This window comes from Pogona vitticeps, chromosome 3 (assembly GCF_051106095.1).
Source record: "Pogona vitticeps strain Pit_001003342236 chromosome 3, PviZW2.1, whole genome shotgun sequence".
NCBI lineage: Eukaryota > Metazoa > Chordata > Lepidosauria > Squamata > Agamidae > Pogona > Pogona vitticeps.
In genome coordinates this window covers 85,101,526-85,113,757 of record NC_135785.1, presented here as the reverse complement: position 1 = coordinate 85,113,757, position 12,232 = coordinate 85,101,526, and the positions used below count along the sequence as shown (strand labels likewise).

Sequence of the window (12,232 nt, the reverse complement as noted above, 5' to 3'; positions counted from 1 at the left end):
AACATTATGCAACTGAGCCATGCCGTAGCTTAGTGAGGTAGTAAAATGAGGAGAGGGAAACAGATTAATGGCCATTGAGGATTCAGACTGACCAAGAGCTCAGAGATGGGAGCCCTGGGTCCTCCAAATGTTTTGGTCTCCCAGTCCCACCCAGCTTAGCCACTGGTAAAGGTTTGGGGAATGGTTGTCCGCACATTTCTGCACTTGTACTCTAACTTTTGGGAACATTTGAGAAGAGGGGGATCACTTAGAAGACTGGGATAACTGCTGGAACTGGGAACAATGATTTAACCAGATGTTAGCTGGCATACGGCCTCACCACGGCAGAAGGCTGACTACTTGAGGAGCCAAAACAGGGATGTGCAGCTGCTCATCCGTGTAAGCATTATGGAAGCAAGGATCTATCCATAGCTTGGAACTATTTCTTTTACCTACAACTCTAAAATTCTGACAGCCAGGGATTGTCCAAATCACCAATGCTTGTAAAGCAAATAAACGTTGTAGCAAATTTGTGCTCTCGTATTGGCACCCACTGTTTTCCTGCTGATATAGATGCCTGAAGAAGTGAGTATTAAAAAGAGATATCTTTGAGGCTGGGAGAAGACTCTAGTGGACTGACAGATCCCTATGAAAAATGAGACAAACCTCTTCCTCTCACTCACAGAGTACATTATCCTTTTTCTGTCCCTTCACCATCCCATCTCTGTTACCAAAGACCTTTGGCATAATGTGAGAGCTTCATTCGAGACCACCAGAATGGCTTAAGGGAGGATGAAACAAAGAGACTGGGAGCTGTAAATAAGGGAGATGTACACAAGAGAAGGTTCTGCCTGGATTTCACTGCTATTTATTTATTTATTTATTTATTTATTTATTTATTTATTTATTTATTTATTTATTTATTTATTTATTTATTTATTTATTTATTTGATTTCTATCCTGCCTATCTAATCAATTAAGATTACTCTAGGCGGCTTCTAACTAGTCTCTCTGAACTGTGTTGGAAAATATGCTCTAGAATACTTCCTGAAATACAGGATTTTAAAATGTTTTAAACTTATTAATTCCTTCCCCCACTCTGTAGGTTGAGCTCATTGAATACTGGGGATACCCCTGTGAGCTATATAAAATCACAACAGATGATGGCTATATTCTTACCATGTTCAGAATTCCACATGGCAGAGTGAATGAAGTCAGCAGAAACACAAGTTGGTATTCTATAACCTTTTTAACTTTATTTCCTCCATAAACTTACAAAATTAATTTAATGTAATGTTCTAAAATTCCAGAGAGTGATTTTTAAAATGCAAAGAAGGTAGGTGAACACTTATAGCATGTAACTCAGAACCAAATGAATGTTGCAATTGTTGTGTTATGTGTTATATGTGTAATTGGTATGTGTTATGTGTTATGTGTGTAGAGAGAGAGAGAAGGAGGGAGGGAGGAGGGAGGGAGGGAAGAAAGAGTGAGATATATCTATTTTTTTTAATTTGGGCCAAAATCTAGAATAGACCTTATGACCAGAATCCAAAATCCCCACTGATTCAATGGGACCTGTTCTAGTTGCAACTTACTAGTGAGGAATAAAAATTTACTAGTTGCAACTTTGTTGTTGTTGTTTATTTGTTAAGTTGTGTCCAACTCTTCATGACCCCATGGACCAGAGCATGCCAGGCCCTCCTGTCTTCCACTGCCTCCCAGAGTTGGGTCAAATTCATGTTGGTAGCTTGATGACACTGTCCAACCATCTCGTCCTCTGTCGTCCCCTTCTCCTCTTGCCCTCACACAACATCAGGGGCTTTTCTAGGGAGTCTTTTCTTTTTATGAGATGGCCAAAGTATTGGATCCTCAGCTTCAGGATCTGTCCTTCCAGAGAGCACTCAGGGTTGATTTCTTTCAAAATGGATAGGCTTGCTATCCTTGCAGTCCAGGGGACTCTCAAGAGTCTCCTCCAGCACTACAATTCAAAAGCATCAATTCTTCGGCAGTCAGCCTTCTTTATGCTCCAGCTCTCACTTCCATACATTGTTACTGGAAAAACCATAGCTTTGACTATTCGGACTTTTGTCGGCAAGGTGATGTCTCTGCTTTTTAAGATGCTGTCTAGGTTTGTCATCGGTTTCCTCCCAATAAGCAGGAGTCTTTTAATTTCGTGTCTGCTGTCACCATCTGCAGTGATCATGGAGCCCAAGAAAGTAAAATTTGTCACTGCCTCCATATCTTCCCCTTCTATTTGCCAGGAGGTGATGGGACCAGTGGCCATGATCTTAGTTTTTCTGATGTTGAGCTTCAGACCATTTTTTGTGCTCTCCTCTTTCACCCTCATTACAAGGTTCTTTAATTCCTCCTCACTTTCTGCCATCAGAGTGGTATAATCTGCATATCTGAGGTTGTTGATATTTCTTCCTGCAATCTTAATTCCTGTTTGGAATTCATCCAGTCCTGCCTTTTGCATGATGTATTCTGCATGTAAGTTAAATGAGCAGGGGGACAATATTCAGCCTTGTCGCACTCTTTTCCCAATTTTGAACCAATCAGTTGTTCCATATCCAGTTCTAACTGTTGATTCCTGTCCCACGTATAGATTTCTCTTGCAATTTACCCTCCAGCAATTTAATCAGTTGCTGAAGGGTAGCCACTGAATGAATTATCCAGCAGTTCTTAATAACCTTTGAACTGCAGAGCTGGAAGGGACCCTATGGGTCACTGAGTCCAGCCCCTCTCAAGGAGGCACAGTGAGGAATCGAACTCCCACCCTCCGGCTCCGTAACGGTATGTCACCAATTATATAAATCCCAGAGACTCATTGCTTATGCTCCAGTTAGCAATATAATAGTTGTGTGGTAGAATAAAAACCCCTGTCTAAAACACTGGATCATTTACTGGGTCTTTTGTTCTTTCAGGTGCAAAGCCAGTGGTTTTTCTACAGCATGGTTTGCTGGTAGATGCTGTTTGCTGGTATCAAAATCTTCCTAATGCCAACCTGCCTTTCATGTTAGCAGACGCTGGCTATGATGTTTGGCTAGGAAACAGCCGAGGAACCACTTGGTCTAAACAACATAATTTCCTTGCACCTAATTCAGTGGAGTTTTGGGAATTCAGGTACACTGTTTTTTTCTTGCTTCTTTATTGCATGCAAATACATGTTGTTGGGTAGAAGCATTTGGTTCCTGTTGCAGCTTCCAGTGATGTTTGGAAATGCAATATATCCAGTTGAGAATTTTATTTCTTTGCAGCTTTGATGAGATGGCCAAATATGACCTTCCAGCATCTATAGATTTTGTTTTGCAGAAAACTGGACAGCAACAAGTGACTTATATTGGTCATTCACAAGGAACCACTATAGGTAAGCATAGGGGGGTTGCATGTTGGAAAATTTAGGGCTTTTCTCTCTTGAAAGTGGCAGCCTGACATACATTTATCCCAGCAGAAGCCACACAAACACAATGAAATCTAACTCTGCAAAAGTGTCCACAAAATGGCACGGTAAATGTGTTTATTGGGATGTACACATTTCAGTTATTTCAGAGATAGTGAAAAAGGTATCTAATATTTCACTCTATTTTAAAGATGTCTTTGTTACTGAAGCAACAACATTTGTCAGTATCACTTTTAGGAGTAAAAAAAGATGGAATAATAGGAGACTCTTTTCAGCAGTTTGTATCTAAAATTTGGTCCTTTCATTTTATCTCTCTAACACCTTTTCACCTGCAGTATAACAACCTTTCCTTTTAAGAAAGCTTTTAATGTTATTGGAAACTATTTCATAGTGCAATCCTACACATGTTTGTTTAGGAAGAACAGATGTGCATTCCCTCTTTTGAAGGTCAACTTTATTTTATCACATGCTTTTTAATTACTGCACTAATCTCTTCTGCCCTTAACTTTTCCAAGTTCACTTAACATTTGATTATTTTAATTTATTGTCATTAGCTGTATGTTGAGAAAATGTATGATAAAAATGTCAAAATAAAATCAATCAATCAATCAATCAATCAATCTGGTGGTGATTCTGGAAGCTTTCCCTTCTGTCTAGAAATATTCACCTAAACCAGTGGTTTCCAACCTCAGGTCCCTTCCAGAAGCCTTCACCACTAGCTGTGCTGACTAGGTTTTATAGGAAGCTGAAGTCCAAGAATATCTGGGGATCCAAGATTGGGAACCACTTGTCTAGATTTTGGGCAGATTTCTGTACAATTTGACTTTGTCTTCTCAAGGTTGGGAACCATTAACAATATATGCCTGGCGGAGTAGGAAGATCTCCAAGACACTGATGGATATGAAAAACAAATTTATATATTAAATGTTTTCAGAAATAATGCAATTAAGACTTATGTTTTGGCAGATTTTGAAGACCTGATTTAAATAAATAAAGACTCACCCCGAGAATGATACAGAAGATAACGGGAAAAGTTGTTCATTTAACCTTGAGACTGATTAGCAGGGATATTGGCAAGTCTTTGGGTCCAAGTCCCAAGTCTAAGTCTTTGGTACCAATTCCCTATTAAAAATAAGCTTTTTTTCCCCAGAAAAAGGGATGGATGGATGGGTTCCGAGTCATGTGTCGCTCAGGAAAAAACAACAACACCAAGTTGAGTTGCTGGTGTAATTTAAGTCCGACTTAACAGCGAGTGTCACGACCCAAGTCCCCCTCCCTGTTGATCAATGTAATTTTTAGAAAACTACACATCTAGTTTTCTATCAAGCAAAAAGATCAGCAGGCTACCTGTACAAACTTCACAGGTGACTTGTTCAAAGAAGTTGATTTCTTTGAAGTTGAATTATTTAGCATTTGGTTTCTTCTTTTTCTCCCCTTCAGCTTTCATAGCATTTTCTACCAATCTTCAGCTGGCTGCAAAAATCAAGCTGTTCATTGCCTTAGCTCCTGTGGTCACAGTTAAGCATGCCACAACTCCACTAGCCAAACTTTCCATAATTCCTGATTTTCAAATCAAGGTATGTACCTGTGGTTGTTTTGGCTTCTGAAAACTTGCCAGAATGTGGGCCTGATCCTCGTGACAGCAGAATTCCAGAGCTTGGAATTGGTTGTGCATGCGGGAAACCATTAATCTAAATTAATATTTACCAACCTTGAATCCCCTGACCAACTCTCCTCAGACTGAAGAAGCTACTTGGATGAGTAGTGAAATGTTTTAATCTCATAAGAAAGAAGTCCAGTTGCCATGACTCATCTTCCAGACAACCTCACCTGGATGACTGAGAATCTTCGCAGAGGTCCCCTGATGTTCTTGGACTAAAACTCCCAGAAGCTTTCACCACTAATTGTGTTGGCCAGAATTTCTGGGAGCTGTAGTCCAAGAATATCTGGGGATCAAAGATTGGGAACCACTTGTCTAGATTTTGGGCAGATTTCTATACAATTTGACTTTGTCTCAGTCCTCTGCCTAGTCTGAACCCTGGGGAGAAGCATGTCAGCTTCGCGCTGCAATAATACGCAGAGTTATCTGATTGAAGACACACACACGCTCTTCTTCTGTAATAAGACACATGTATTATACAAATATACAAACTGGCAGCACTTCGGCGTAGCAGGCAATCAACAGACAAAGTGGCATAGAGGATAGCAGCAAGAAGAAGAAGATACACTAATGTTCATACAGTTCACTTATATACAGTTCCACAGCTTCTTCTGTCCAATCACAGGACACATTACATCATCTTCTCCATGTGGGTGTCACCTCTTCTCCAGACATTGCACCATCCTTTCCTCTGTCACAGTGACTCAGCAGTCACACAGCTGTTCATTATGGCAGCTCATTAATGTTCCCTTTAATACATGTTCAGGCCTATAAAATTACAATACCTTGACAAAGCACAGGCACTCAAATTTCTGTTTGTTGATTGTGCTATGAAAGGCTAGTTTGGCCTCTTTCTGCCCCCAAGGCTAGAAGACAGGCTCCAAAGTCCCCACCCTGCTTAGAGGGCATGTCCTCATGTCTCCAGGTCAGTTTCCTGCCTCACTTCATTGGCTGTGATATGGTGGGGATCTGTTCCTCCAGCCATGCTTTTTAAGACCTCAGATTCAGGATGCAGCAGACAGACAGCATCTGTACCCCACCAGTCAAGATATAGTAAAAACATCTGGTATCTGTAGGGATCTGATGCAGGGAACAGCAATGGCCTGCCCCACAACGAGAGATCACCACATAGGAAACAAGGCTAGCCAGGAAATGGGGAGAGTGTCTGTGCCATTATGGGTACTCTGGGGCTCCTCTCCTGAGAGAGGCAACAGTAGAAATCTTAGTCTTGATATCCTCTGGAAAACTGAGTGGGATTTACATATGTGTTGACTTCTCATTCATCTGTTGATTCAGTGACTCTACTGTGAGTTGGGACTATCAATAGGATACTGGCCTATATGGTCTATCTATCCTATGCAAGTCCAAATTGTATTTCATTGCAATATCACTTAAGTGGAGAACTTTGCTAAGAATTATATATCTCATGCTGTATGTGATTGCTTATAATTTGGAAATGTTAAATGTTTTTCCTATTAGTGAAACTAGAATAATTAAGATTCTTCCTGCCTTTTTGCAGCTCCTATTTGGAAACAAAGACTTCTTGCCAGAAACGAATATTGGAGCTACCGTTAGGAGTACACTTTGCAGCCAGGATATATTGGCACCTATCTGTAGCAACTTGCTATTCATAATATGTGGCTTTAATGAAAATAACTTAAATATGGTAGGTAGAATCTGTACCATTCTGTCTCTCTGTGCCACCCACATGCTCCTCCCTAATTACTCAGCTAGCCAGTGAAACCCTCCCATATATCTACATTTTGATGAAAGCCAATTAACTGTAGAAACCAGTCTTCTGTTTTGGTTGCTCTGTGAGAAAAACTCTGATCATATGCAACTATTTGGTCTTTCCTTACTGAAAATCACCATCATCAGATTACATTACCAGTGGGGGAGATTTTCAGTAATAAAATAATCCTATCATCCCACAGAAAGCCTGCAGGAGAGAAAGAAGTCTTTCAATACAAAAATCCCTCCCCTGCTGGTGAGAACATCACACTTCTGCACGTATAGTTACCCCAACAGGATTTCAGTCATTATTGTGCTGAGCAATGCATTTTATTGTTTGTTAAGTAGTATGTCTGCATTTCCAACCCTGTAAAGAAGGGCAAATAGCAAGATTTCCTTTGTTCATATATCTCAAAAGAGGAGTTGCCACTACATGAGACCTTTTAACAATTTTTATGTCCTGGATATCAACCAAAGCAATCCTGTATGTTTATTAGGACGGAAAATATACCTTTTCACAGTTCCCCTTAACTACATTAAAATCAACTTAGCACGGCCAGCATGTGAGTAAAGGACACCCTCAGGCCTAAGCTATACACTGCAAATAGTCAATTACAGTATTAAAAGGCAGAGGTCCTCTGTCAATCCGAAAACAGCAGCAGGAACTTTTCACACCTCTTGTATGTACTGTACTTTGCAAATTTAACTTGCTTTGTTTTCTGAATGGTTTTGGCTGCTGAACATGGACTGTATTTTGTTTGCAAGTCTAACTGCTCAGTGAGGGAGAGGTGCCTGAATCATATCTCCGCAACACAAATGGATTCCAGTTTCAGTCAATGGACTATTGATAACATAGACACCAGAATCTTGTTTGCTGTGTAAGCCAGTGCAAGCGCAATGGCATAAATCACAGCACTAAACTACTGCTAGTTAAGAGTTAGCACTTGAATATCTCACACTTTCCAGTAAAATGACTCGGTACACAACAAGGAAGGCAAGTGTCAGATTTTTATGTAGCAGTAATTCACCACTGATTTATGTCACTACACTTACACGGGCATAAGTAACCAATAGAATTTTTCTCCTAAGAAGAACATTCAAACTGACCAGCCAACAAGTTCTGAAGATCTGGCTATACAGTACAACTGCATACACCAATAGTGTGTAAATACAGATCTGGATGTCCTCAGTAGACTGATGTCTCAACAAGATTTCTTGTTTAGGCATGTATAACAGAGAAAATGGGAGGGAAAAAGCTGTATTTATTTCATTTTTAGTGGAAGAAAGTAACCAAAAGACATTTCATCTTTCAGAGCCGGCTTGATGTGTATTCAGCGCATGCCCCAGCAGGAACATCTGTACAGAATATAATCCATTGGAAACAGGTAGGTTCCCTGAAGTTCTACTTTAACATTTTGTACTTTATACAGTATATATCTGAATAAAAGCTTTAACAAAGTATTGTGTAAAATCTATTCTAGCCTGCTATAAATCCATGATATAGCCATTATGATGATTCTGATGAGTAAAAAAATCAGTTTAATATAATTTAATTAATTAATTAAATTTATATGATGCCCACTCTACCCAGAGGTCTCTGGGCGGCTTGGCTGAAAGCAAATGACATAACTTGCTGCAGCTTTTCACCTTTTATTATAATATACTGCTGTATTCTGTACATTTAGTCAGTGTTTGGAACAATTATTTTTCTGAACACAGTTCCCAGAATCCTCTGGGCAACAAGGCCATCATAGTCCAAGAAGTAGAACTCCTCCAAGCTCTGATCTTTGTACTTGTAAGTCTGTATGAAGGAGTGCCACAGAGGACTTCTCTGCCTTGGTCCCTTCCAATAGAGGCAAAGCCAATTATTCTAGAGAATTTCCAGATTCTAAGAGCTTCGACCCCAAGTCTATTGGAGGGTACCGTTTTTTAAAGGATGGCAAGGCAGTAATCACAGCAATGGGGACTGGTTTCAGATAGCTTATTTTTGTAACACAGGAAGGTATTTCATTGTATTGAAGAAAAGGTAGTCCTGTCAGTCTAATGAGTATTTGTACACAGAATGAGAGGCACTTGTTGATTGTGTCCATGCTATTGATTACATGTGGCCAAACACTGATTCACCTCAGAGACTTTTGCCAATTTACTTGCTTTGCTCTGTGGTTGGTCTTCAGGGCAAGACACGTTCCTCTTTTGTAAGCCTGATTTCCCAGACATGACATAACTCCTCAAATGGTGCCTCTTGAATGCTGAGGAGATTTCAGCTGAAACAACAGGTTGTTTGTAATGTACAATTTGTCCCGCAGACAGGTATTCTGAGCGAAGGGGTTTTGGTGTGGATGCAACACATTAGGATGTCTGTCTTGCCACTTTTGTGCATTCCATGTAAGCAGAGCTCCCTGAGCACAAAGGACAATGGGGACACACCTCAAACCTTGTCCCCATGATCATGTTGCTCCCCTGCCCTGATTGTCCACACGTTGAGCATGAAGCATAAACGTTGGAGTGGAGCCTCACTAAGCCTTACACTTGTGGGCATGCTTTTAAACATTGATCAGGACTGCAGTCTTTGACATCTGGAACATAAAAATCTTCAATACGAATCTGTGAGCAGCATAGGAGAATAATAATAATAATAATAATAATAATAATAATAATAATAATAATAATAATAATAATAATAATAATAATAATAATAATAATAATAATAATAATAATAATAATAATAATGTGCAAGTCAGTTCTGACTTATGGTGACTTTTTTCAGGTTTTTTTTTTAAAAGATAGACAGTATTCAGAAGTGGTTATGGACGCATCCTGTACATCTTCCCCAAGGTTACACAGGCTGGCTTGAATGCACAGTGGGGAACTGAACTCTTAAACTTTGGCTCTGCAGTCAGGTAATAAGCTAGCCACCAAGGGAGCCTACACAGTGTACTCAGGGTCATATGGTTTCTCTCCACCTGCTTTACCTCTTTAAAGGCATAATGAACCTATCCTGTGATTATTAGCTAAATGATGAATACTATGTTTTGCTAGGAACATGTCTCTTTTTTTGCAGTGTTCATACTGCTAGTACAAAATACATATGCATATTGCTGGATAGCTCAATGGTTTAGGTCTCTGGCTGCAGAAGTTGGGAGTTCAATTCCCCACTGTACCTCCTTGATAGGGGCTGGACTTGATGATTCATAGGTTCTCTTCCAGCTCTGCAGTTCTAAGATTATTAAGGTTAATAATCTTAATAATTTTAAAATTCCTTTATATTATATTTGCAGGCAGTCCGGAGTGGTAAATTCCAAGCTTTTGATTATGGATGGAGAGATAATCAAGATATTTATAACCAGGTACAAAATTTTCCAGGAACTATTTTATGTAATCTAATTAAAGTGTAGCAATCCCTTCGTAATGAAGTGCTGGAAATGACTGGCTTTCTAACCCGACTGACATGGCTGCTGCAATCCCCAGATCAAAAATCTCATTTCCCGCATGGATCAGAGATGGACAACAGGTGGCTTTCCTGCTATTGTGGATCCAGCCTAGCCAGCATATCCAGTGATAAGGGATTGTGTGATTTACAGTCTAACAACCCTCTGAAGTTGCTCACTGCTGATAATGAGTCAAAGAAGATTCAGGAAGCTGGACATCACCTGATGCACCATAGTAGCTGCTGGTTGCTGTAACTGAGCTACCAGAACAGATGAAGTGCTAGAAATATATGGCTGGAGATGGATGTAGGACAGTAACAATGGTGAATGGATTCTTCAAATGCATTCTTGGTTTTAAAATTTGCACACAGATATACTTATGAACAGGCCCCACACCTCCTCTTCAAATGAGTTGTGCATTTTTAATGAAGGAAAAAGTAAATCAGAAGGGGTGTGTGTGTGTGTGTGTGTTGTGGGCCTGTAAATATGTGCCTGTCTAATATTCACATAGAAGAATCTTCAAGATTATGCAGTAGTGAAGTATTTTATGGAACTCTTGACAGGAGAAAAGAGAATTTGAATGTGAACTATTGTTTGCCTAAATTAAACACAATTGTGCAAATAACAAACATAGTGCTTTAAAAGTCAAATGTGCATTGTGCAAAATGTTGATACCTGCTTTTTTAAAAAATGGACTTCTAAAAATTAGAAGCATTGAAGAGGATTGCATTTTTTTAAAATTAGAAGAAATCAATTTGTGTTTGCTCTATGTATGTGTGCTTACGTTTGCATGTGTACTTGGGAAGTGACATTGTTTTACGCAGAGATGATTTACATGAGTTGTGATTAGTATAAGAAGAGGTGGGGGAAATGGTGCTCTCACTTAGAGGAATCTCGCGGGGTTTGAAAAGTCTTTGCCTGGGCATCTCTTCAAGATGGCCTAATTAAAACACATGACGAGTTGAGCAAGTGTTCTTTACATCCTAAATATGTTTTCCTTATTTTCTTAACTGAAGATGCTAAAAAAATGATTGAAATTGGGGTTAATGGAGAAGCTTTATGCTCTGTATAATAAACTGCATGTTTCAGTTACTGGATTTTGCACTAAGTCAAGGTTACAATCAGTAACAGCTCCTGAGGAACAGAGTCAAAGTAACTGGTCAAGAAGTCCACAGGTGCAGCCTTACACATAAAAGCCAGGCAGGAATTTTTGTGGTGGTGGTAGTAGTAGTAGTAGTAGTAGTAGTAGTAGTAGTAGTAGTAGTAGTAGTTTTGTATTGTACTTTAACTTTCTTTCTTTCTTTCTTTCTTTCTTTCTTTCTTTCTTTCTTTCTTTCTTTCTTTCTTTCTTTCTTTCTTTCTTTCTTTCTTTCTTTCTTTTTCAGCCTGCCCCTCCTGAATATGATCTGACAGCCATGACTGTCCCGACAGTGGTTTGGAGTGGTGGAAATGACTGGCTTTCTAACCCAACTGACGTGGCTGCTGCAGTCCCCCAAATCAAAAATCTCATTTCCCACGTGAGAATTCCTGAATGGAACCATCTGGATTTTGTGTTTGGTCAAGATGCACCCGAAAAACTGTATTATAACATCCTTAACTTGTTAAAGGAGTAACTGGGGCCTGAAGAGCAGTGAACCAGTGCTGTGAATAAATAAATGTTTTGTCGCCAGAAACCAAGAAACCAGGGTTTTCTGCTTGCCTGGTTTTTTATTCAAAAGATAAGCTTTCTTAATCATTACCAAAATATTGTGAGAATATAATAATAAAAATGCCCTGTCAATTCAGTTCTGACGTATTTTGTACATAGAAAATACAAGCCGCTCAGAGTGGTCGATTTGACCAGATGAGCGGGATATAAATCAAATAAATAAATAAATAAATAAATAAATACATTTTATTATTCCTTTCTTTTAAGGGCAACCTGGGACTGTGCAGGTTCCCCAAGCCTTATACAGACTTGCTATATATATATATGGGTGGATAGCTCGGTGGCATAACATGCTACAGAGTCAAAGGTTGGGAGTTCAATTCCCC

The 12,232-nt window shown here is 39.4% G+C and overlaps 1 protein-coding gene across 1 annotated transcript in view; it reads left to right on the top strand.

Annotated features, from left to right (window-relative positions):
- The window catches only part of LOC110083117 (gastric triacylglycerol lipase), a 34,718-nt gene extending 22,839 nt beyond the window's left edge, over positions 1-11,879 (top strand). The window contains exons 3-10 of the mRNA XM_020801293.3: positions 1,085-1,208; positions 2,904-3,102; positions 3,237-3,346; positions 4,820-4,956; positions 6,559-6,705; positions 8,084-8,155; positions 10,049-10,117; positions 11,584-11,879. Of these exons, the coding sequence (XP_020656952.3) occupies positions 1,085-1,208; positions 2,904-3,102; positions 3,237-3,346; positions 4,820-4,956; positions 6,559-6,705; positions 8,084-8,155; positions 10,049-10,117; positions 11,584-11,811 (1,086 nt within the window). The 3' untranslated portion in view covers positions 11,812-11,879. The remainder of the gene's footprint in view (positions 1-1,084; positions 1,209-2,903; positions 3,103-3,236; positions 3,347-4,819; positions 4,957-6,558; positions 6,706-8,083; positions 8,156-10,048; positions 10,118-11,583) is intronic.
- Positions 11,880-12,232: the final 353 nt, after the last annotated feature.